The sequence below is a fragment of the Meles meles genome, chromosome 11, assembly GCF_922984935.1.
Source record: "Meles meles chromosome 11, mMelMel3.1 paternal haplotype, whole genome shotgun sequence".
In the NCBI taxonomy this organism is placed as follows: Eukaryota; Metazoa; Chordata; class Mammalia; order Carnivora; family Mustelidae; genus Meles; species Meles meles.
This window is the reverse complement of record NC_060076.1, coordinates 94,224,744-94,250,214: the sequence shown is the minus strand read 5'-3', so window position 1 is coordinate 94,250,214 and position 25,471 is coordinate 94,224,744. Positions and strand designations below refer to the sequence as shown.

The 25,471-nt window shown below is 45.1% G+C and overlaps 1 protein-coding gene across 2 annotated transcripts; it reads left to right on the top strand.

Moving 5' to 3' along the window:
* The first annotated feature begins 201 nt into the window (after positions 1 to 201).
* On the top strand, positions 202 to 25,334 carry NOL8 (nucleolar protein 8). 2 transcript variants are annotated; one of them, XM_046023534.1, is made up of 17 exons: positions 202 to 233; positions 1,008 to 1,173; positions 1,938 to 2,000; positions 3,348 to 3,426; positions 5,124 to 5,259; positions 6,018 to 6,086; positions 7,660 to 9,441; positions 10,700 to 10,792; positions 11,220 to 11,342; positions 11,577 to 11,667; positions 14,038 to 14,176; positions 14,970 to 15,047; positions 20,233 to 20,501; positions 22,159 to 22,288; positions 22,769 to 22,839; positions 23,382 to 23,464; positions 23,902 to 25,334. In XM_046023534.1, exons 2-17 carry the CDS (start codon positions 1,035 to 1,037, stop codon positions 23,950 to 23,952), a joined length of 3,396 nt encoding a protein of 1,131 aa, XP_045879490.1. In that variant the 5' UTR covers positions 202 to 233; positions 1,008 to 1,034; the 3' UTR covers positions 23,953 to 25,334. The 2 variants fall into 2 exon arrangements, with proteins under 2 accessions (XP_045879490.1, XP_045879491.1); XM_046023535.1 differs by lacking the exon at positions 202 to 233 and having other exon boundaries at positions 253 to 1,173; positions 23,385 to 23,464.
* Positions 25,335 to 25,471: the final 137 nt, after the last annotated feature.

The following is a 25,471-nucleotide window of genomic DNA, read 5'->3' as shown; positions in this document are numbered from 1 at the left end:
TTAGGGAGTTTCAGTTTGGACTCGTTTTCAGACATTGAGGGAAGGATGACCGAGGCATTGCGGTACTCCAGACGACCGCAAACGAAATGAAGAGAACTCGGGAACTGAGTGTCGTCCCGGAACCTTAGCAGGCTGGATTGGAAATCCAGTCGGAAGGAAGACCGACCGCCCCTTTTGGGCCACGTGACTAGAAGTTAGGGACCCGGGCGGCACTGGGTGCGGAAGACGGCGTGGTGAGCCGTGGATTCGCGGCGTGGGAAGGGCCGGGGTCGTTTGACGCTAGGGAAGTGTCAGGAGTTACAGCTGAGACTAGATCTGTGACTAGATCTGGTTTATAGTTGGGGTTTCACCATTAGTTCTCCGAATGGCATTGGGAGGATGACTTCACTTCTGCTTGTGTGAAAAGCGAGAGGCTTGCAAACTGCCTCGTACAACGCTGGCACGTGTGTTTAAAAAAAAAAAAAAAGCCTTTATTAGCTGTGCTATCAGTTGTTCTCGTTGTGACTGAAGAAGAGCATTTAGAAGGGGCTTGTGTTGTGAAATAGCATTGTGATTGTAGCATCTGTGTACATGGCAGAGGACTGTGAGGGGCTCCGCGATGGAGAGCTGTCTTTAGCGTGTTAACCGGCCCATGCCATTTCTGCCAGCTTTTGTTAAAGTGAATAAATGACTGTGTGAATGAATAAAGGAAAACCACCTAAAATATGCATAAATAAGGGTCTAATACTGTGATCATGTAGAGGGAAAGAGTTTGCCTGTACCTGGGTCTGTATGTGCGCAGAGGTGCTGTTCCAAAGTGTGTTTGTAGAAAACATGGATTTAGGGCTTGAGCAGAGTCTCAGGGATAAAATTTGGAAGTAATGCAATAGGAAGTGAAACACGGGTGCAGGCCACCAATTTGACATTAGAAGGTGCAGGAAAAGGAGTGGGGGGGGCTTTTTTGAGATATGAGAAGAACCAAGGGAAAGTACTCTTTTAAATAGATAGAAAATTGTTTTTCTCACTAGAACGCACTGAGTGTTTGCGCAGCCTTCATGAAAGCCAGCAAAGAAGTGAAGCGCCTGTTTGTGGGTGGCCTTGGCCAGAACATTTCCAAGGCTGACCTACAAAATCAGTTCAGCAGATTTGGAGAAGTTTCTGATGTGGAGATCATCACACGGAAGGATGACCAAGGTACGTTTGTAGTCCTTCATGGGTTGTTAAAGGCAGATGAAATTTATATCTAGTATCACAAAATAATGGAACCCCAGAGTGAATATTAGCCCTAACGCTGAAAGTTATGTGTTTCATTATAAGATACCTTTCTGTGTGTGCCAACCCCCTGCCCTGTGCCTTGAAGGTGTTATGTAAAATGTGGAACCTGCCCAGAATACATTTCTGAAATCAAAAGACTTTCTAAATTCCAAGACATCTGCTTTCTGAAATAGGCAACCTTCAATTTCCAAAGCTAGAATTCTAATACTTGGCTAGGTGTTGGTGTCCTGTTGTATAGAATATCACTAACATACAACAATTGAAACATTTCTTTAACGATGGCTTAATTTCTTTTGGAATAATTTGATCAATGTGCTTAGAAAAATGCAGTCTTTGTATCCAGTGAGAACTAAACAAGATTTTTCTTTGAAAGAGAAAGATTCTAAGAGTCACTAAGTTTAGAAACTTGATCATTTTACATTGTACTCTGGGTAAGAGTTTAAATAAATTATTATTATTTTTTTTTTAAAGATTTTATTTATTTATTTGACAGAGAGAGATCACAAGTAGACAGAGAGGCAGGCAGAGAGAGAGAGAGAGGGAAGCAGGCTCCCGCTGAGCAGAGAGCCCGATGCGGGACTCGATCCCAGGACCCTGAGATCATGACCTGAGCCGAAGGCAGCGGCTTAACCCACTGAGCCACCCAGGCGCCCCTATTATTATTTATTATTATTTTTTTTTAGGAAACCCACAGAAAGTCTTTGCATATATCAACATGGAAGTAGCAGAAGCAGATCTGAACAAATGTAAGATTGTGATATACTTTTTATTCTGTTTGCCAGTTCATGTAACTGTGTAACTTAAAATAACTTTGGTTCTAAATCTAAACCTTAACAGCCGTTTGTAAAACATCCAGAGAAATAACTGTGGTTGAGAGAATTCCAGCATCTTACAATTCAGCAAGTTTCGGTCCATCCCATTTGGTGTCAGCAGACATAGGGCAGCACGTTGCTCGAAAAGTGGTATTCTCGAATATTTTGAACAAGAGAACACATGTTCATTCATAGAAATTGCCTGATAACACATAGGCCACTGGATATTATGCCATACTCCCCCTCCCTGGTGTGTTCGTTTCTCAGGCAGCTAATTCTTGTCATTAAGCGCCGTTAGGAGAGGGCTCTTATAAGTTGATATCCCTAAAATTATGAAATGTCTATTGGTAAGTTTCGTAGAGCTGATGAGGGCAAACTGGCCTTCAACAAAGAAGGAAGGGGAGATAATTGATGCAGGAATGTGTGCGCGTTATTAGAGGCTGGAAAGTCAAGACACTGAAAAGAGAACATGCTAATGGAGAAAGATGGCCATCAGCTTTCTTTGTTCTCTTTGGGGGAAAAAAAATTGATCTGTCCTGTCATTCCGTGAGAAATAAGTAGTGGTTAAGAACACATCAGCTTTGCTGTGTGACCTGTGACAAGTTGTTTAAACTAGACGCCCCAGTTTTCTTATCTGGCATATGACAAAGATACTGCTGACCTCATGGTATCACCACAAAAATTATGCTGACTAATAAGTTGGTACTTAGCGTAGTACCGACCATGTAGAAATTCTGCTCGTAGTTATTACTAACAAAGGTGATAGCAGGTGTTGAGAAAAATCAGCTACTGGGGCGTAGGAGTTGAAACACAGTTTAGTCGTCTGCACCTAATTTATTTGCAAGTCACACATCGAAAATTACTGTGGGGTGATAAATAAAAGTTCTGTAGGATTTCATTGTCCTCCAATTCACTCTCTGAAATTACATTCATGTTTTTTAGTTTCAGTGTGGGAGATAACCATAAAACGTTAAATAAATGTCAGGTGTTTCACCAGAGGTTCCTGGTATCACTTTGTGGAGGAATGATAAATTTCACTTTACATTTTACACATTGCTTCATTCATCCTTCCAGGAACGCTGGACAATAGAGAGCTTAAAGACTCCTAGGGTGGATGGCTCAGCTGAGACCAGGACCTAGGTCTTTTCTGCCCAGGTCGCGGTTTCTTTATTCTGTGTCTCTTTTTCTTGGTATTTTTTCTTGGTATTGATTAGAAAAAGCATATGCTGCCATGCGTTTTTGCATTGTCGTGTACTCGAGTAATAATTCTTTTCTTTATAGGTATGTCTGTTCTAAATAAAACAAAATGGAAAGGTGGAACACTACAAATTCAGCTAGCAAAAGAAAGTTTTTTGCACAGGTAAGATGTGTTCTGCATGGATTTAAACTCTATTTTGTTATATTGTAAATGGTTTTATACATTCACTTAGTTGATTTGAAACTATCAAGTAATAATGTTATTACATACTTGGCAAATTCAAACATTACAAATAGAGCTAAAATCCTTTCAACTGTGACTCCCCACAGACCCCAGGCCCACCAAAAAAGATCATGCAAAGCATTTACGTGGGGTTTTTTTTTAAGACTTCATTTATTTGACAGCATAAGCAAGGGGAGTGGCAGGCAGAGGGAGAAGGAGAAGCAGGCTTGGCAGGGAGCAGGGGCTCCATCCCAGGGTCCCGGATCATGACCTGAGCTGAAGGTAGACCCTTAACCGACTAAGCCACCCAGGAGCCCCCAACATGTGATTTAATTTCAACTATATATATCAGTTTCATCTTTGTAAACACAACCTTCTGTGGGGATGTAGATCTTCCCCCCTTTTTTGAAATGACCATTTTGTACTATTTCCAAAAGTAACCGTACCATAGGGTACTTGGTTATCCCCATGATGATGGACATTCAGACTATTTCTGTTTCTCATAATGGATGACCCTTGAGAACGGCTCCTGCATAGTGCATGGGTTCCTTGGGTTTATATCCACAGGGTAGTTGTTTTATCATAGGGTTATGGACATTTCACATTTTAATAGATAGTACCAAATTGCTTACGTTGATTTTGGCTGTTCATGCTAGAGTCATATAAAGAACACGAAGATGATAGGAAGTCCCTGAATGAGAGGCATAAGATTAATTATGTAAGTGATTTAAGAACAAGACAGTGTAATAACCATTAGAGTGTTTTAAGATTCTGTAAGGTATTATTGTCAGGGAGAAAGGACTAAATGGGTTTGGGAGCTTTCTAAATAGGAAATAGTTTAGGGATATACAGCCGGAGTTGATGAGATTATTCTAGGCCCAGGAAATGGCAAGGTCTGAAACAAGTGGCGAGCAGCCTACTGATGGCATGTTTTGAAGGATTGGTCTGGTGAGAAAAGTGAGAATCTGACTGTTCTTCAGCTCGGGGCCTCTGTGAACGGGGTAGTGGTGGGACTTTATTCAGTAGCAGTTCGGTGCCTACTCTGTGTCGGAACTGGAGTCCTGGTCCTGAGCAGGGTGAGCATGCCGTGCTGCTGCTCGGGAGTGTCTGGGCAGGCACACCTGAGGAGCCCGAGTCTGACCATCATTCTGGGAAGTGGAATGGAAAAGAGACCAGAGGCAAAGAGGCCCGTGAGGACTGGGCAGTGCAGCTGTTCAGGCCTGGGTAGGGTGGGGGAGTTTGAATTGGAACGTTCAGATGGCATCCTGCATTCTCTTCATTAAGAGGGTAGAAATAATCAGGACTTGGCATTTTGGGCTCTGAAAGACACCTCTTCCTCATGAAGAATGAAGGGATTAAGGATGAAGAAAATGCTAAAAATAAATAAGCAAAGGAGAAAATTGAGAGGCCCTAAGTGATCACTATAAAGTCAGACAGCTCTTTTTTTTCTTATTGTCTTATGTTAGTCACCATAAAATACATCATTAGTTTTTGATGCAGTGTTCTAAGATTCATCGTTTATGTGCAACACCCAGTCAGACAGTTTTATAGTATTAAAAATAAAAACTGAAACAAAGCACTTAATTGGTTGGTTATTTTTAACTCTCTTATTTATATATATGTATTTTTTTATTCAGATTGGCCCAAGAGAGAGAAGAAGCAAAGGCAAAGAAAGAAAAATCAACAACAGGCAACAGCAGCTTTTTAGAAAAGATGGGAGTGGTGGATTTCCATGTGAAAGCTGTGCCAGGGACGGAAGTGCCAGGGCACAAAGTAAGTCTCACTGGCAGCCTGAGTAGCCCAGGAACAGAGTCCTGAGACCGGGAGACCATGGGTGCCATGTCTAGAGCAATTGCTTTTCCCCTTGCTTTGAAGCACTTAACATAGGCAGCGCCTTACCTGCATTTACAAGTGCATTTACAAGTCTCGGGTAAGCACAGTGCTCCCCCATTTTACGGGAAGAAATCAAAACCCAAGTGGAGGTAGGTCTCCCAAGGGACATCGGTGGTGAAGCATACAGGCTGGTCTCAATTTTATTAATTGTTTTTGTTAGTGTCCTACATGGTTTATGTGGGACTGATTGTTTTTGTTAGTGTCCTACATGGTTTATGTGGGACTGATAGCTGCCCAATTTGTCCTTCTTTTTGCTTTCCTCATACACTTTTTTTGAGAACTCCTGTTTTCTCATCAAAAACAAAACCCAACAGTAATCATGGCCCACTGTGAGTTTGATTTTTTTTTTTTTTTTAAGATTTTATTTATTTATTTGACAGAGAGAGATCACAAGTAGGCAGAGAGGCAGGCAGAGAGAGAGGAGGAAGCAGGCTCCCTGCAGAGCAGAGAGCCCGATGCGGGACTCGATCCCAGAACCCTGAGATCATGCCCTGAGCCGAAGGCAGCGGCTTAATCCACTGAGCCACCCAGGCGCCCCGAGTTTGATTTTTTTTAAAGTTGTGTTTTTTTAAAGCAGTGTGGATATTCTTTTCCATTTGTAACATATAGTAAATGTATTCTTTTTTTTTTTCTTTTAGAATTGGGTTGTGAGTAAATTTGGAAGAGTCTTACCTGTCCTTCACCTAAAGAATCAGTATAAACGTAAAATATCCTTTGCAGTTGGCCTTTCAGAGTAACTTCTTACTTACTACAGCGATGGATACTTGGAGAAATTCACTTCATCCCACTAGAACTTCCCTGTCTCTGTCAGTTAATCTTCGATGCTTAAATATTTATGTTCATTTCTAGGCAGAGTAAGACTTACATGCTTCCATGTGTGAAGCAATGAGAGGTTCATGTGAGGAGGCTTGATACTAGTGAATGACAGCCAGTGAAGCACTTGTACTGATTAACTCTTACATCCCGTCTTGGCTGACATGGATTCAAAGCCATTGACCAAGGTGCTAAAGAAGGGCGAAGGGGCTTGGCTGTGGTTGAAGAAGGTGCTGGAGGAGGTGGGGCATGGTTTGCATTAGCAGAAAGTGATGGGAAGAGGATCAGGCAGGAGGAAACAGTAGGTAGGAATATGTAGACAGGCAGGAGGATAGTGAACGGAGAAGTAGTGTGCATGCTGGACGAGGAAACGTGGAGGTCTGCTCCCTTGAGGAAATGAAGTCAGATTGTCTGGGAATTCCCAGCGTGGTGGACTTGTGGACAAGCTGTAGCCCTGCCTGCCAGTCAGGGAAGCGGAAGCAGCGCAGGTGTTCCCGAGGGAATGCAGTACAGACAGCACGTATGGGGGAGCACGCAGCTGATGGGCAGGTTGCTGGAGATGAATAGCTGTGGCAGACACTACCGCCCTGGGGCTAGAGAAGCAGAGAGGGGTGTCCTCATTGGTCACAGCTCCTGTGCCCCAGGGCCCCTGGAGAATTAGCCACATCTGCTTCTGCTCGCCCACCAGTAGCACTCATGTCTGGGAAAGCTGACTTCCTCTCAGCCTTCCCTCTGGGGCAGCCACTGACAGCAGAGAGGAGGACACTGAAGGACACGTGAAGCTGACAACAGACACGGCCTGGCGCGTCTCACTTACTTGGCACGCATTCAGTAGCATTCAGATGCTGTACTCAACTCCTAAAAGGATTTCTCAGGAGTGATCACTGAAAGCAACTTACACTTGCCTATTCATATGTGTTAGGAAACTAGCAAATGCTAGCTGTCATCACAGCACTTTGACATTAACTAGAATTTTTCTGGACAATGTCAGCAACAAAACAGGCCTAGGAAAGAATTACTAGCTTCCTGATAAAGACAAGATGCGGAGAGCGCGTAGAATGCGGAATAGATGTTACTGAGCTGGGAGAACCAGAACTATGACATGCCAGAACTGAGGAGGCAGGAATGGCCAAGGGGGTTGGAGTAAAGGACATGCAGCACCCAGCTGTGCCCTGCTGGGTGCCCCTCTGTGCTCTGCTTGACGGTATCAGCTCAGATTTACAGAAAACCTGCATGGGTTTGCTGTTCTGCCAATTAACTGTGCTGGTGCTCGGTTTTAACTCTGGACATGGCCAGTGCCACAGACCGTAAGGTCACCTAGTGACGTGCTCATGGTGTTCGGTGGAAAAGGGAGGGCCGGGCAGGTAAGTGATCAGCTCTAGGTCAAACCGTACTCCCTGTGGTTCACCACATCGATAGGTGTTCCTAAAACCTAGTGCCTGTGTTTTGTTCCTTGACTCTGGTAACATCATGAAGTATGATCCATCAAAATACTGCCACAACTTAAAGAAGATCGCAGAGGATGTCACACATGCCACCCCCGTGTCCAGCCTCACCTGGGAACTGGAAGGAGGAGATGACCCGATGAGTAAGAAGCGACGAGGGGACTTCTGTGCTGTTCACAGCCCCTCCCGGAAGAGGATCAAAGGACAGAAGAACCAGGCGTCTACTGCTTCCCCAGCTGTGAGAGCAAGACCCCACATGGTCCAGGGGACTCTGCATCCCACACAAGAGGTGGCCCGGGAAGGACCCTGTGAGCGCATTACTGCTCAGTTACCCCGTGTCCCTGCTTCTCACAGCCAGAAACTTAACAACGTGTTTGTTCAGACTTCTGGCACGGGAACTACCAGGCACAGAAATCACACGTCTGATGATGATACCGATTCTGAAGAAGAGATACGACTACTGATCGCAAGAGAGGAAAGCCTGGGGAAAACTACACGGTCCTCAGTGGGTGACTCTGCAAATGAGCCCTTTGAAGTCGTAGGGGGAGACTTCAGGTCAGGTGTTCCCAAGCTGTGTTCTGTAACAGCGGCAGGTGTGGGAGACGATTGTGACTATGATTCAGGAGATACAGATGAGATCATCGCAGCAAAGAAAAAGACTGGTAAGGTCAAAAACGGTGCAGAGTTTTCACAAATGGAAAAGTCTGCACACAAGAAAACATCTTCAAAAAATAGAAAACACTGTGAGCTTTCCGGTAACTGTGTTAAAGCACAAAAAAGAAAGAACAACCCAGAGCGAGTCATCAGTCCCAGGGTTACAGCCCACTGCAGCAGCAGGGAGGATGCGGGTTCTGCATCAGAGTCTGCCGAGTCTGCAGGAGATGAGTATGACGCGATGATGAGAAACTGCCTCCGTGTGCAGCTCACCTTAGCTGATCTAAAACAGCTGGCTGGCAGCGACCTGCAGATTCCAGAAGAAGATCCCAAGAGTGGTGGTGATGGCCGGGAGACCACCACCAAGTGTGACAGGACTCCGGGTGGCCTGCACAGAGCCCGGCCGTGTATCTGTCCTGAGGACATTGTGGCTGCCCTCTTAGAAGGAGAAGAGAACACCTGTGGAAAACAGAAACCGAAGGAAAACAACGTGAAGCCAAAATTCCAGGCTTTCAAGGGAGTAGGCTGTCTCTATGGAAAGGAATCGATAAAAAAGCCCTTGAAAGAGAGTGTTGCCTCTGACAATAGAAATAAAGATCAGAATTTCTTGCAACTTGATCCCGGCAGCATGTCCATGGAGAAGGGATCCCCACCTGCTAACAGCTCATCAAGCAAACTAACTCCTCTCCAACATGCAAAGAAGACAAAGGACCCGAACCAAACTCAGCCTCAAAAAAGACGTTCTACTTTCCAGAGCCAGGATCCTAAGATGGTGTCCCCTAGCAGTTCAGAAGAGGGAGGTAGAAATCCTATTTCTAGTCTGTTGCCATTAAAAAATAAATCTTTAAGTCTTGGTGCAAAGACCCCCAAGGTAGGCTCTGATGAAGACTGCCACCACAGGACAGGGGAGACCGGAGAAGGCTCTGGACAGAGCAGCTCTCTGACGCCTGGGAAAGCACTGGAGGGCTCCTCCAGGAGAGACACTCGGGGAAGCAACACTGACTTCCCACTTTCTGTGAACAGTTGGTCAGATGTTCGCGCTAAGGAGAAGCATGCTGAAGACAATCAGAAGCGTTTGGCAGCCTTGGACGCAAAGCAGAAAGCAAAGGAAGTGCGGAAGAAGCTGGTTCATAACGCCCTGGCGGACTTGGTGAGTGCACTCCCAGTCTGGGCGCCACGAGGCCACCCTTCCTTCCCGTGAAGGTTGGCGTGCCCCTCCAAGTTCCTTGTCCCAGCGCCCGCTCGTTTCATGTCGTGTCCCTTGAGTCTTTTGTCGCCTTGTGTCTTTGGTATATACCAGAGGAATTGAGTTTGAACTTTGTTTACTGAAAACATTCTTACTTGTTTTAATCTAAAGTTTTCCTCATGTTTTCTTTTCATTTGGAAACTATAACTGGCATAATTTCGTGACATGTCCTAATGTGTCTGAATTTGCAAAGAAGTCACTTGCCAGTGATACATATCTCACTAAGATTCAGGATACTGACTTTATTCATTCTTCCAACAACCATAAGCGTCTGCGAAGTCCAGGACTTTACAGTTAGTGCTAGACTTCCGGAATGAGGATCGTGGTCCCTGCTTCTGGTGGTGGTTGTCCCACAGTGTGGTAGGCACAGGGCCCAGAGAGAAGAGCGCCCGTACACCCCAGCAAGTCAGCCAGGAAGAGGGGCGGGGGCCTTCCTCAGCCTGAATCAAGTCTAAGGTAGAAGGATCAGTGCGAACTGATTGGATAGTGGCAGGTAGGCGGGAAGGGAGAAGAAAAACATTTGTGGGAAGGGAGCAGTTTGTAGTCAGTGTAACTGAGATATGCAGAGATGAGGATGCCCGAGAGAGGAGCAGGGCAAGTGGTGGGACGGCTGTGGAGGTTGGACTTCACTCTGTGAACATGGAAAGGAAAGGGTGAAGATTTGCTTCATGTATGTAATGGGACAGGAATCTGCACACTCTGGCTCACTGGCCGTCCAGCCTGTGGCCCGTTTTGGTACAGCCTTCAAGCCAAGAATGGTTTTTACATTTACCAGGGTTTTTAAAGAGAAGAACGAAGATTATATGTGGCCTACAAAATATTTACTCTCTGGTGCTTTACAGAAAACATTTACCAGCAGCAATTTGGGCAAGATTTTTTAGGCCATGACAAGTCGAATTGGGAAATCTGGAACCAGGGAGTCTTTGGAAGGTCATGAGCCAGAACCAAGGCAGTGACAATGGGAATAGATCTAAGAGATACCAGCTAGGTCCATACTTGGAATTGGGGACCAAGTGGACATGGAGAGGAAGAGGTGTTAACATTTCCGTCTTGGGAAACACTATGGATGGTGGTGTTCACTCTAAGGAAGGAGAAGGGGCCTTGGCAAGGGAAGGAGACAAGAGGCTTTCTTAAGGTGTAATGCCTTTGTCGACTGCTCTAGGATGGCCATCCAGAGGACAAGCCAACACATATCATCTTTGGCTCTGACAGTGAAACAGAGGAGCAAAGCCACCCGGGAGAGGAGCCCATGAAGGTAAGTAGCCCAGGAAGCCCATGTGGGCATTCCACCACTCTCGCAGGTCCATTTCTGCCTGCTACACACCAGGACCTCCCCAGAACTGCCACGTTCAACACCAAGCCCTCCTGAGCTGCAGTGATCCCCAGCACCCCCGACCACCACTCACCAACACCAGGGACCTTGGAGGTTCTCCTCCATGTGAATCCATCCTCCACACCGTCTGCCAGGTAGCATCAGTAGTAGCGGCACCCTGCAGGAAGCGTCCCCTCTAATAACTGCACCCCTCCTCCAGCTGTGCGGGAGCCTCCGGATTAGTGACCCAAGTCCTGGGAGATGCATCTGGGCTCCTGGTTCTTCAGTGTGAGAGGAAGACTGCGTGAAGAAGGAATTGCAGATGGCCTCCGCTGTTAACAAAGCACTTCCGTGTGCATCTGTGTTCTAGGAGTCTGTGAACAGAGCCTCTGGGAGGCTGTTTGACAACAGCGAGGATGAAGAATCTGGCTCTGAAGACGACAGTCACAGGTTCAGAATTAAACCTCAGTTTGAGGGCAGAGCCGGGCAGAAGGTTAGTGAAGACTGAAAATAATCCCACCTGCGGGCCTTGGTGACGGGGGTTTTTCCCTCCGGGTAAGTGCAGGCTGACCTGGAGCTTCCGGTATTTCTTTGCATGGTTCGTGGGTCGGTGAGGGTATGCCAACACTGATGTAGTGAATTCAGGCGAGGGAGGTGCGCTTGGAGGGGCTCCTGTGGGAGCGCGGTCTTGGGAACGTGGCTCCCAGCCATCCATGTGTCCGTGTAGCTCCTGGACTTGCAGTCTCGCTTCGGCACTGACGACAGATTCCGCATGGACTCCCGGTTTCTGGAAAGTGACAGTGAAGAGGAACAGGAAGGTAAATACGTCCCTGCCCAAACAGTCCTGATGTCAGAGCTGGGGGACCCTGAGAAGTCATCTGGTGTAGGAGAAACTGCGCCTCAAGACTTGGAACTGTGAGGCCTGTGACCCACGGGTGCTTACGCAGTCCTCCTTGACCTTGTGGGTAGAGTCACTCAGAAAATTTCAATGGCTTAAAGCTGCCTGAAAGGGTAGGAGAGGACAGCTTCCACCAAAGACTGTCTTCCTCTGTCCTATCCCTGTTCTAGGGGAGGCGGGAGGGGCCCTGGCGAGGTTGGGGGAGATAGTTGAGCATCTGCCCTCCCTCCAGGGTGCATGCCAGGGGCGGGTGTTGGAGCGACAGAGCACCACGGGGTCGTCCCGATGCGGGTGCGTCTCGCAGTTGTGATGTTCCGGAGGACTTCATCCTTTACAGTGGCTCCAGACTGTCTCTACACGACCTTGCACTCTTACCCTTCAAAAAAGCCCTCACCTCCCATCTGGCCAGGAGGGCGACCCTTCCAGTGAGGTCCCTGCTTGCCTCTCCCGTCTCTGGACTTCTCTGTCCTCACACCTTTTTCTTTCCTCCCTGAGTTAATCCTGAGCCTTAGGCCTCACGGTTCACACTTCTGTCACCCTGCTCACGGGCGTGTTCATCCTGCCCTTCTTTCTGTGGACACAGTGAGGCCTCAGGTCCCCCAAAAAGCCATTCCTTCCACCCTGCCAGGTTTCTCGTTTCCACTCCCATCTTTTGTCTTCTAAACTTGAAATCAAAAAATAAATTGTAGCTAATTTAGAAGCAGTGGCTTTTTGTTGGAAATGCATTCTCCGATCTCGTTGAGGTGATTTTTCTGTGTAGTGTATGTTTCTGGAAACCAGGGTTCAGAGAGTAAGTTCTCCGGGGTCCACACCAGCTTGCGTTTCAGAGCTGCTTGCTCACAGTTTCTCGAGAAGGCAGCGGCAGACAGAACCGTGGAGCCGGCGCTGAGTACTATGTCGTTGCTTTTGGACCTTCGGGCTCTTTGCTCACTTCGTCCAGCTCCAGCCTCTTCAGCCTGTCTGTGGCTTTTGTCCCTGTTCACTTTCACATGTTCTCTTCCCTCTGGTCCCATCACACAGTAACTCTTGTTTCTTCCTAATTCTTTGTTCCTGGTTTTCCCATTGCCTTTAGGTGTATATTCTGACAAGGGTTCTTGGGTTTCCTGTGGCCTCAGCCTTCCCTTACGCATCAGAGTGGAAGTTGTTACATATTCGCACATCCATCCAGTCCAACCTAAAGTAAACTCTTCGCACTCTCTTCAGTGCGTGTGTTCCTATTGTTTCTGGTCCCGTATTGTTTCTGTTCCTGGTACCTGGCAGGCCCTCCCATCAGGGGATCTGCTTGGTCTCTCCTGCCTTAGACTCTGCCTGGTTTATAAAGCTTTTCTTGAAGTTGAACCTACTCTCTACCTCCTTTGAACCCTTAGACACTTGGGAGTATTTCTGTAGAGAACTTACTCAGATTGGTGCTTTATTCTGGTATCTGTTACTTGGTTGCTTGTCTTCTGCGGTGAATTCAGGAGTCTGCCAGGCTCAGAGCTCTGTATTTTGGCCTGCGGTCCAGACCCGCTGCCTTGTTGTCTGATGTTTGTTTCCTGTAGTTTAAGAGAACAGCATTTGGGGCCACGATGTCCTGTGTGTGTAGGACCTGTGGGTCTCTTCTGCAGCATTCATTACTGAACCAGAGACCAAGCAACTGTCTTGTAACATGTTATGAGCAAGAAGAGTTGCCATCCTTTACCACCTTTCATTTTTAGGTTGATATGTAATTTAAGTTACATTTTTTGAGTGGTTAAAAAATCAGTCTGTAATCACTGTGGTTTTGTGATTAGTATCTTGCTCTGTTGCATTTGTTGATTTTTTTTTTTAAGATTTTATTCATTTATTTGACAGAGATCACAAGTAGGCAGAGAGGCAGGCAGAGAGAGAGGGAGAGGGAAGCAGGCTCTCTGCTGAGCAGAGAGCCTGATTCGGGACTCAATCCCAGGACCCTGAGATCATGACCTGAGCTGAAGGCTGAGGCTTAACCCACTGAGCCACCCAGGCGCCCCGCATTTGTCGATCTTTATCTTAAGAACTTTGATTTGCCACTGAAAGCCATCAAATGCAGATTTCATTTTCATAATTACAGGTGGAAACGGGACTTTTCGTTCGTTGGCCATGCGACTTCTGGATTCCCTGTGGCATTGAGGGTCATGGAGTGGGGGAGGTTGGGAAAACAGGGCTGGACTTTTCTTTCTCCTGTCTCAGCGAGCTTTGCCCATGTTTAAGTACTTGATGATTATTTTATGATTGAGACTGCTCAAGTTACGTTTGCCAAAAGAATACTAATTCTGCCTTTCCCTCTAAGAGGTAAATGACAAGAAAACTGCAGAGGAAGAGGAGCTTGCTGCAGAGAAGCTCAAAGCCCTGGACGTCATGCAGAGTGTTTTGCACACCACTGTGAGCAATTCTGTGCACAAAGGATCATTACCTGCCAAGAAATTTAGGTGTGATTTATGTTCCATCCTGTCCCACCCTGTTTCCCTTTGACATATGTACCTTTTGAACTCAGTTTAAAACTAGGCTATTTTAGACATCCTGGGGAGGGCATTTGGCAAAATATATCAGACCCTAAAAACATACTTATTATGGACCCAGTGGCTCACTTCAGGAAACTCATTTAAATTTTTTCTCTATTTTTGTGCTTAGATGTCATAGCAACATTGCTTTCAGTAGTGAAGCAGCTGGACAGTGGTTTAAATATTAACTGTAGAACTATATAAATGTAATTTTTTATTATAGAAAATTTTAAACACATTATTTGTAGAGACTGGTGTATTGAAAGGCCTATACACCAGCTTCTGCAGTCAACAATGTGACCAATTTTCCTTTCTTATGTTTTTTCGGGGTTTTTCTTTAAAATAAGCTCTACAGCCAACAGGGGTCTTGATCTCATGACCCCAAGAGCAAGAGTCACGTGCTCTACAGACCGAGCCAGCCAGGATACCCCAGTTTTCCTTTCTATACTTTTAATCACTTTTCCCACTAAAATACTTTATGCAGATCCAATTTTATTTGTATTTATTTCAGTATCTGTAAATTAATTTTTAATTAAAAGATTCAGGGAAACTCAAAACTGGGTAACTTAAAATATGACTTTCTAACAAGATCCTGATACTTTGTGTGGTTTTATCTTGCTCAAAAATTAGAATTGTCCCAATGTTAAATTATAATTTGCTATTTTTTGCATTAGGTTCTGATTTCTGTCTGCCAGCTTACTCCTGTCTGTTGTTTACACAGGGATGTCGTACATTATGATCCAACGAGGCATGACCACGCCACTTACGAAAGGAAGAGCGATGATAAACCAAAGGAAAGGTAAATCAGCTGCTTCTCTCTGTAGCAGGATCATAGGAATTAATCTCATTTGAGACCCTGAGAGAAATAGATACTAACCCATACCCATCCATTGACCTGCATTGTATTTAGTGGAAGACCAGGGAGGGAAGAGTTACAGTGGAATTATTGCCCTGGTAGAGAAAGTCGTACTTTGAAACAAAGGAATCTCCTGCATGTGCTTGACATGAGCTCCTGGGCTAGTGTGGTGCCCCTCCTTGAATTAGTTTCTCTTGGCTGTTGTAACAAGTCACCACAAACATACTGGCTGAAAACCACAAAAGTTATTTTCTGGCATTCCTGAAGGCTAGGAGTCTGAAGTCAAGGTTACTGAAAGAACTGTGTTCTCTCTGGAGGTTCGGAGGCAAACATCTGTGTCCCGTCTCTCTCTGCTGGCCTCAGGTGACCACAGTAGTTCATGGCTGCATTTCTCCATCTTCACGTGGCCACCTTTTCTCTGTGTCTCTCATCTTTGTGTCTATTGTAAGGACACTTGTGATTGATTTAGGGACTGCCTGGATAATCCTGGATATTCTCTTGTTTGCAAGGTACTTCACAACTCTGCAAGGACCCTTTTTCCAAATAAGGTCATATTCACAGGTTTTAGAAATCAGGGCCTGGACGTATCTTTGGGGGCAGCGATTGAGTCCACAACATGCTCCCGTGTGGTAGAGCTTCTGTTTCCCGTGCCTGCGCTGTCGCACCGTCAGTTTCATGAATACGGCAAGTCCGTGGACCAGCCAGTAACCCTGCCTGGCTTAATGCCTTCGTTTCCCCGTGGTTAGAGTCAGTAAAGGCAATGTGCTATCCTGAATTAGGTCCTGGAGCAAACAAGACATTCGGTGGAGAAACAGGAGATGAGAACGAGGCTTGGGTTTAGTTAATAGTAGTGGATTGATGTGAACCTTTTAGTTTTGATGACTGTGTCATAGTTACAGAAGATGCTGCCAGGAAACTAGGTGAAGGCTATTTGGGAATGGTGTCTTTCCGCAGAGCAGGTGACCCCAAAGAGGAGGAGGCCACAGTGTATTTTATGACCTCGTCTTAGGTCACACACTGACAATCTGCCTTATAAAGTTTTCTTGAAACAAGTCCCTAAGTCCAACTCATACTCCGATGAGGGTGGGGGGCCCTTTTCAAGGGAGAAGTAATGGGGAATGTGTGAGCATATTTAAAACTGTCATAAACCACCCCCTGGCCACAGATTGTTTACATTCTTGCCACATGCAGAATATGCTCACCCCTCCCTTGATGGCCCAGAAGCCTCACTTTTACCATATCTATTCAGAAGCTGGGGTGCCGTCATCCACGTAAGATCTAGAGGCAAAGGAGGCCTAATGAGTACAACACTGTGAGTACAGTCCCTCTGATCAGAGACAGAAGAGAACTGGGAGCTAGAGGACAAGTCACCTGTCCCTCAACTCACACAGTGGTGAGGCAAGCACAGGGTGGCCGCCAGAAGGCCTGCTGTTCACCTGAGGGAAGCAGAAGGCACGGGGTTCACTGGTCTGTAGCAGCTCTGAAGTCCACACCAGGAAACGTGGGGACTTCTTCGATTAGAACCACAGGCCTGGTAATGATTGTGTGCTTCTTGACTCTGCCTTCTGGATCACCCTTCCTTTTTCTTGAGTGGTGGCGTGCATTTGTGTCTGAGTGATATTCTTGGCCTGCTTTTTGTTTGTAGAAATGTGGGCATCCAAAAGCCTTGTCACTGTAGAACATACTGTCTATCCAAGCTGGTGTTTCTGTTCATATATTTCTCTTGAATATTTGTGGGTCTCCTGGGATCATCTTGAGATTCACTCCCGTGAGGCAGAGCCACAGCCACGGGTCATTGTACTGTGGGCTTCTGCTGAGACACCACTGGTCGGGGCCTTAGGAGCCTCACTGTCCAAATGACAGAGGTTTCTGAGCTATGGCTAGGGTCTTAACAAAGCAGTTTGCTTTGTATTTAGACTGAGGTCTACAGATTTCTCTGTTAAAGATCAGACAATAAATTGGGGCGCCTGGGTGGCTCAGTGGATTAAAGCCTCTGCTTTCAGCTGAGGTCATGATCCCAAGGTCCTGGGATCGAGCCCCGCATCGGGCTCTCTGCTCAGCGGGGCCTGCTGCTCTCTCTCTCTCTCTCTGCCTGCCTCTCTGCCTACTTGTGATCTCTCTGTCAAATAAATAAATAAAATCTTTAAAAAAAAAAAAAAAGATCAAGATAGTGTATTATCTTTGTAGCAATTCCACTCTGCCTTTGTGATAGGAAAGCGGCCACAGGCAATATGTAAGTGAGGGAGGGAGGCTGTGTTCTAATAAAATTATTAGCCAGAGACTCAGGTTGGCATTTCGTATAATCAGTTCATGTCAAAAAACCATCTTTTTATTTTTCCATCCATCTCAAACCATAAAAGATACTCTTTTTTTTATTTTAAGATTTTATCTATTTATTTGACAGACAGAGATCACAAGTAGGCAGAGAGGCAGGCAGAGAGAGAAAGGAAGCAGGCTCCCCGCAAAGCAGAGAGCCTGATGCGGGGCTTGATCCCAGGACCCTGGGATCATGACTTGACCTGAAAGTAGCGGCTTTAACCCGCTGAGCCACCCAGGCGCCCCCATAAAAGATACTCTTAACCAGCAGTCCACACATAAATAGGCAGCAGCCTGTGTTTGGTCCTTGGGGCCCAGCTTGCCAACACCTGCTTTACACTGTGTTTTCCTGTGTCTTAGATTGGATCTTTGCTTAGAAGCCACTTCTTAAAATATCATGTTATTTGCCTTCTAGAAATTAGGGGTCTTCAAAACCATGAGCTCCCGGTTCCTTATAAGAAATGTCTTTAGGGGTGCCTGAGTGGCTCAGTGGGTTAAAGCCTCTGCCTTCGGCTCAGGTCTTGATCCCAGGGTTCTGGGATTGAGCCCCGCATGGGGCTCACTGCTCACCAGGGACCCTGCTTCCTCTTCTCTCTCTGCCTGCCTCTCTGCCTACTTGTGATCTCTGTCAAATTAATAAATAAAAATCTTTAAAAAAAAAAAAAAAAAACGGGTGCCTGGGTGGCTCAGTGGGTTAAAGCCTCTGCCTTTGGCTCAGGTCATGATCCCACGGACCTGGGATCGAGCCCCACATCGGGCTCTCTGCTCAGCAGGGAGCCTGCTTCCCTTCCCCTCTCTCTGCCTGCTTCTCTGCCTACTTGTGATCTCCATCTGTCAAATAAATGAATAAAATCTTTAAAAAAAAAAAAAAAGAAATGTCTTTAAGTTCAGTGTCTGCTCACATTGTACTACAAGTGGCAAATACCTTCAGACCCTCCCAGACACCTTCCTAGCTCGCTCCCTGTTCATAGGCACTTCCTAAGTTCTGCTTTAACGGAGGCGACACGGTGCTGCTCAGCATTGTGCCGTGGCAGAGCTAGGCCAAGGGATCCCTTTCCTCTGGGTTCCAGCAGCATTTCCTTCACTGTCCTGCCGCCAGCCTGCAGGTTCCTCAGTGGCTGTGTGATTCCTCCTGACAGTTTCTTCAGACTCTTGCTAACACCATCCTTGCTGCCTTTTGAGACCTGCCTGTTACCCGGGCTCTGCAGCCCCTCCTATGGTTTGGGTTTTTGTTAGAGCAGTACCCTATGTCTAGATACCAAATTCTGCAACACTCATGAATCGCTGTATAGAAAAACTTTCCCCAAATTCAATAGCTTGAAGCCTTAAAGATTTATTAGATTCCACTTTCTCTGGGTCAGGAATTTGGGAGTGCTTCACTGGGTAGTCGTGGCTCAGGGGCTTTCAGGAGACTGCCTGCAGGATGGCCCATGCACATGTCTGTTGGCTGGAGGCCTTAGTTCCTTGCCTCTTCATTTGGCTATTTGTGTGCCCTCCCAGCAGGGCAGGTGGCTCCCCCCAAAGCCGCTGATCTCTACAGGGGAGCGCAAGGAGAGCACTATGGTGCCTTCTGTGACCCTCAGTAGTCACACACCATCTCTTCTGCCTTAGTGCATGCCTCAAGGGGTCATGAAGTCCAGCTCACACCAGGGAATGGGGGGATTAACGTCCACATCTTAAAGGATCAAAGTATCCTTGGACCACTTTTAAAACCACCACATAGTTCTTCAAGGATAATCACATGGAATTGCCTGAAGTATACCATTTTTCATAGAGCTCAGTTCCGTAGGCATCTCTGTCTTAAATCCTAGCCAGGTTGGTGTTTTAAATGAAGTATTGCAAGTTTTTTTCCAGGGCCCCTGGGTGGCTCAGTTGGTTAAGCGTCTGCCTTCAGCTCAGGTCATGATCTCAAGGTCCTGGGAACGAGCACCATGTTTGGTTCCCTGCTCAGCTGGGGAATCTGGTCCTCCCTCTCCCTCTGCCTGCCGCTCCCCCTGCTTGTGCTCTCTCTCTGTCAAATAAATAAATAAAAATAAAAATCTTTTAAAAAAGATTCTTTCCATGATATAGTCTCCCCCAATAAGAACAAGTTAGGTCAACTTACTATCTTGTTAACTAACTTTCTTGTTATAATAGTTATAGTAGTTATAATGGTTATAATAGTTAACTATCTTGTTAACTTACTATTTTAGGTAATACAGTTAGAATTTTGGCCCAATATTACTCATGATATGTGAAGTGGAGTCTGATAGGAAAAAGGATTTTAATCATTTAATACCTACAACTCAATATTGGCAAACAGCCATGTAACTTTTTGTCTGAGATCAAAGAGAAAATAAATGCAGAGCAGGTTTATAGTGACATCAACATTTCATATCAAGACAAAGTAGACGTAGCATGTTTATAATTCACTCCTAAAACTTAATTATGACCAAAATTTTTACACCAATTTTGTAAAACTCACAGAATTTTAGGACTTAGAAGTTACCTGGTTTAGAGCGTTTGTTTTGGCAGGTGAGGTTACAGGCCTAATGCCGGTAAGTGATTTTCTTAAAGCTGGTATGTTAGGTGTGGTTTCTGGAATGTAGTTCAGAGGATGGAGGAGGATATAATTCGTGTGTAATACTTGGAGCTGTTTGACATAGTTCTGTGTATTAAAAGCTTACTGGTCAAGGTTCTGCTTTTATGAGTAGAGTTTTATATGTGGATCCTCTTGGTTGTTGAAAGAATGGGATTAGTTTTCCAGGGTGTTCTCCTAATCTGGCAGCTGATGGTCTCTTTGTGATGCACTTGTCTGTAAATGTCACTGCAGTAAAGCAAAACGGAGGAAGCAAAGGGAGGAGGCCGAGAAGCTGCCTGAGGTGTCTAAAGAGATGTATTATAGCGTTGCTGCGGACTTAAGAGAAATATTTCAAACTACGAAAGTTACCAGTGAAACAACAGATGACACAGCCTCCAGGGAGAATCATGATGGCGAGAAAGTTGACATCCACCACCCTGCCTCTCCGACGACAGGGGCCGAGCAGCCTGGCGGGTTCACATTCTCCTTTTTTGATTCAGACGCTAAAGATGAAAAGGAAGGTACTTGTAAAAATTTTTTTTAACCTTTTCACTTCAGGCAGCTTGAACATAATGGATCGAGTCTACATCAAGTGTGTGACATACCATTAGCTGAAGAAAGAATTCTTTTCTTCCACCTAAAGGAACAACGTGAGACTCGGTATCATATGGCCAAAACAACCTGCCAGGAGCTGTGTCTAACAGCAAGAGATTGTTTTTGCACTTAAAGGAGCGAACGTCTAGCTAGTTACCATGTGAAGGGAAGCCCAGGAGTAATGTGCAGCATTCCTTCCTTCGAGTGGGGATAATCACGAGGAACTACATAGTAAGCCCTCCGATTGAACAGCTTCATGCCTTACATGCAGTTAGAAAAGCCAAGACTTGTAGAAAGCCAGTGTCGTCTGGAAGGGAAAGGAAGAAATAGGCCACCTTGGCTTTATACAGGTCCGCGATGTCATTGATACATCAGTCCTTTCAGACTTTGTCCTTGGACACATGCCAGAACCTGGAGAAAAACAAAAACACCAGTATGCACAAGTTCACGTTCCCTTTCAGGAGGTTTACCGGTAAAGGCCAACATGAGCCGAAAGTTAAATGCCTGTTAACTTAGTGATAGTCTCCCCTGTTAAAGGAGACTGCTCCTCCTCACTTGGTGTTCACGATGGAATGCAGCTTTCCTGGAAGTTCACTGTAAAAAGCAGGTGTCCACATCCTGGAGAGTATGTGCCCGCTAAGCACAGTGTGTGCTGCATTAAAGATGAGCAGTTAACGGCGGCACCGGCTGTTAGCAGCTAAGTATTTAATGTCAGTTCTGTGGTCCTCCAGCATGAGGTGCAGAGACCCAGTGTTTCAGAATTTGGGCAAGTTAGACACAGTGATGCCTCGTGTGCTCTGCTCTGTTGTCCCCTGGAGCGCCAGGATCAGTCGCACGCTGCTGAGCAGAGCTGGTGTAACACTGACTGTAATCCCTACAGCCAAGAGTCACCTGTGAGAACCCTGAGTGCTGACACCCCTCAGTGACCTGAGAGGAGCCTGGGGCACTGTTCACAGATTTTTCAGCAGTTCTGGAAAGAGGGTTTAGGAATTAAAAGTGTACACATAAGTTCCTTTCCTCGTTGATGAATAAACGGGACAGGGACAGCTGGTCTCACTTCATCATGCTTTATTTTAGGCATCTCTTGCTGGCACAGGTGCCACCCTTTGGGTTCCTTTTAAATTACGTTGCCTGTTTATAAACCTTTGGTTCTTAACGTCTTTTTATACTGTTAGTATATTCCTAATCAGATCACCCTGGCAATGCCAAAAAATAAGACATCTTCTCAATTAATATTTAAAAATTTAAAAAGATACTATTTTAAATTAGTGATTAAGGGGCACCTGGGTGGCTCAGTGGGTTAAAGCCTCTGCCCTCCGCTCAGGTCATGATCCCAGGGTTCTGGGATCGAGCCCCGCATCGGGCTCTCTGCTCTGCGGACCGCCTGCTTCCTCCTCTCTCTCTCTGCCTACTTGTGATCTCTGTCTGTCAAATAAATAATAAATAAAATCTTTAATAAATAAATAAATAAATAAATTAGTGGTTAAGATCCTGGACACTTAGAGATACATGTGCATGGTGAAAGTGACCAAAGGAGTGTGTTCAGCTACAGTCCTGTCCCCTTCCATTGTCATGACAATACAGATGCCTACAGAGCTGAGCCGGTGAAAACAGGGAAGGTTGTCTGGCAGGGAGCCCCTCGTTTCCAAGACAGCAGCTCTGAAGAGGAAGATGTTGCTGAAGAAGGAACAGAAGGCAGGAAGCCCAGCCCCGGGTAAGCAGTTTCTCACAGTGTAACACCTGAGTTAGACATGCCCATACAAGTATACAAGACAACTTCACTTTCTTCTCAATTCCTTCAGAGTTCTTGAGCCTTTTTGTGACAGAGCCTGTTTCCTCTTCTTCAACCTGGGTAGCACTGGGTGGGGTATGAAGATCTGGGTCTGGAAGGAGGACCCTGGAGCTGTCCCACGGGAAACACTGGCAGATGGGGTAGTAATAGTGGGATGAGACCGTGAGCAACCAGCATGGGACTTAAACAGCTCTTGTTACCAACCTTTCAGATAGAAGAGAAGGATGTTGAGTAGAGAGAGGGTGGAGTCACTTTAAATCAGGGCAAAATGAGCAAAACATAAAGCAGATCTATTTAAGGAGTAGTTCATTTATATTTTCAGTGTAAACATTTCATCTGAAATACTGAAATTAACCCAGGTCTGTCTCTCTCTCTCTCTCTCTCTCTCCTCTTTTGCTTCAGAGAAGCATCGTTACCTGAAAAAGAGACCACTAGATTTTTCTTTTTTTCTAAGAATGATGAAAGACTTCATGGTAAGTACATTTCTCCGTTAAATGGTATAGGACAGGAAATGGCACAGTTCTCACACCACCCATTCCAATAGAGTCACATGCATCCAGGAAAAGAAGTATTTGGCAAAAATTGTGATACTTTGCCCTGTCGTGTGGTTTAGCCATCCCTTTTAGACTGATGCCGGTTAGCTTATTAAGCCCTATAAGGCTGAAGGCTCCAACTCACCCTCCCTCCCTCATTCAGTATCACAAGGACTTCTTTGTTATGGGGACCTGCTTCAATGCTAGACGTGCAAAACTCCTGTTTCTAGGACCCTGAAAGTTCAGGCTCTTGGTGAACTCCTAAAACCCTAGCACAAACAAAAACCAAGATACATGATGGTAAATAATACATAAACAGTAAGTTTATGCTGTGTAAGCAGTGCTACATTTTCATTTTGTAAAAGACAAAATATTCTTAAAATTCGTATAAATTGGAAAAAAAAATGGTGTTGACTAGAATTAAATACCATCCGTTCTAAAGGCATTAATCCCCGCCTTGTCTTTTTTTTATTTTCCCCTAGTAGGTTCTGATTTATTCTGGAGAGGAGTGGGAAATGACATTAGCAGGAATTCTTGGGAGGCCAGAACAAACAGCTTGCGGATGGTGAGTAACTGCATCTCCATATTGATTGTCTCCTAGATGTGGTGCTACCTTTGTGTTAATATTTTTCTGGTGTAAGAGAGTAGGGGTAAGGTGTGAACCTGAGACCATGATTTAAATGCTCACTGTGCAGGGCAGGGCATGGTTTAGGTCGGGCCACACCTGGTGCAGGTTATCGAACTGCAGAGCAGCCAACTTAGGGGCCCAAGTTCCAACCATGCTTGTTAAGTAACAGTAAATCATGAGATTTGGGGGAGATTAAAATAGTTTCAATTGCAGGCATTTAAAAAGTTTGAATATTCCCTGTTCATTCAGAGTGAGCACTCCCATAATGGTTTCCATAATCCTCACATTGAATAATTCAAATTTTACTTTATAGTTACTGAACACCTTAAAAATGATTTACATTTGTTTTTAACAAAGGTGTGATGTTTTTATAGGACTGCCGAAAGAAACATAAAGATGCCAAAAGGAGAGTAAAACCAAAATAATAACTGTCAGCATTGGTTTTGATACGAATGTGAAGAAGGCTCACCTATGGAAATTGGATGATACAGAAAATAATCTTAAATAAGAAGAATTCACGGTGAAGGAGTATTCAAAATCTGCCTGGTCGATATCACTCTTTTAATGTGGATTTCCTGTGTATCTCTACCTAAGGAATTCTTCAAAAAATTTAACCCGATCTTTTTTTTTTTAAACAAAGCACAGGATAATCCCCCCAAATACTTTTTATACATAATCTTTGTGCTATCCTCAGTTATGCTAGGTATTTCTAGTGCAAGGTTTACGTAAAGTCTTTTTAAATGTGTGGGTAAGAGCACTTGTGTTTTCCAAATTTGGCTTTGTGTGATTTATATGCTACTTAAAATATTTATTTTTCATTGTGTAGAATATACTTTACCTCCATTTTTGTCCTTTTTAAAAAAAAAAAAAAGTTGAATACAAATCAGTTTGAGTTCTGTACTTGTGTCCTGATGAACAACTACTGAAATGCAAGACATTTCAGCCGAGCATCATAGAAGAGTTCTGTGAGGACCAGGGAAGGATGCTAAGTAGTTTCCCTGTTCTTGGCCTCCAGGAATCATTAAGCCCAAAATTCCACTTTACTAGAGGCTTATGAAAAATCCAAGTTAGTTGTCAGGATTCTTGAGTCCAAAGAGGGAAGCAGATTTAATATCTCCTTAAATCTACCTGGTTAGGATTCAAGACAGGTACACCAGTCAAACCACACTCTCTTCAGAGTTGTGTTACAGAGACAACCCCCAGGGATGGTCCTTGAGCCCCAATGTGTATATCTGGAATTAAAGTATTTATTTATATCTTAACCAATTATAAACTTTAGAGGGCTGTGATGTCATCTTGTCTATTGACTGTTGAGTTCCAACTGCCTAGAACCGTGTCTAGGACATAGTGGTTGCCCAGTACATTTTTTTTTCTTTCAAGATTTAAATTGTAGTTCACATGTAGTGTAGTATTACTGTCAGGGGTAGACTTTAGTGATTCATCAGGTCTGTCTAACACCCAGTGCTCATTCTATCAAGTGCCCTCCTTCATGCCCATCTCCCAGTTATCCCATCCTCTCCCACCTCCCCTCCAGCAACTAAGTGAGACAGAGAGGGGGGCCAACCATAACAGATTCTTAAATACAGGGAACAAACTGAGGGTTGGTGGTACATATATTTTTGAATAAACAAGTCCAAAGAACTAAGCAGCTGAAGAGTCTTTTTTGGGATTCCTGTGTTTCCAAGACTTGACAGAAAATAGAAGAACCACCACTCAGCAGGACAAATAATCCAAATGTTCCATCTTCTATTCATGTAGATTACATTTATACATTCCTCCTGCTGCGTAACAAGTCATCTCAATAAAATAGTTTTGCTCACAAATAAGCAATTTGCTCCAGACTCATTTGGTACCCCTCACGCCTCCTCCCCATAGGGTCAGTGGAATGGCTCAGCCAGGGCTGGAGAATCCACTTCTAAGATGATTCACTCAGTGCCTGTCCCT

Excerpts from the sequence above, each read along its gene's own strand:
- NOL8 (XM_046023534.1), top strand. The coding sequence starts at position 1,035 with ATGAAAGCCAGCAAAGAAGTGAAGCGCCTGTTTGTGGGTGGCCTTGGC. Across the intron at positions 9,442-10,699 it reads ATAACGCCCTGGCGGACTTG|GATGGCCATCCAGAGGACAA; the intron begins GTGAGTGCACTC and ends CGACTGCTCTAG. Across the intron at positions 10,793-11,219 it reads CGGGAGAGGAGCCCATGAAG|GAGTCTGTGAACAGAGCCTC; the intron begins GTAAGTAGCCCA and ends TCTGTGTTCTAG.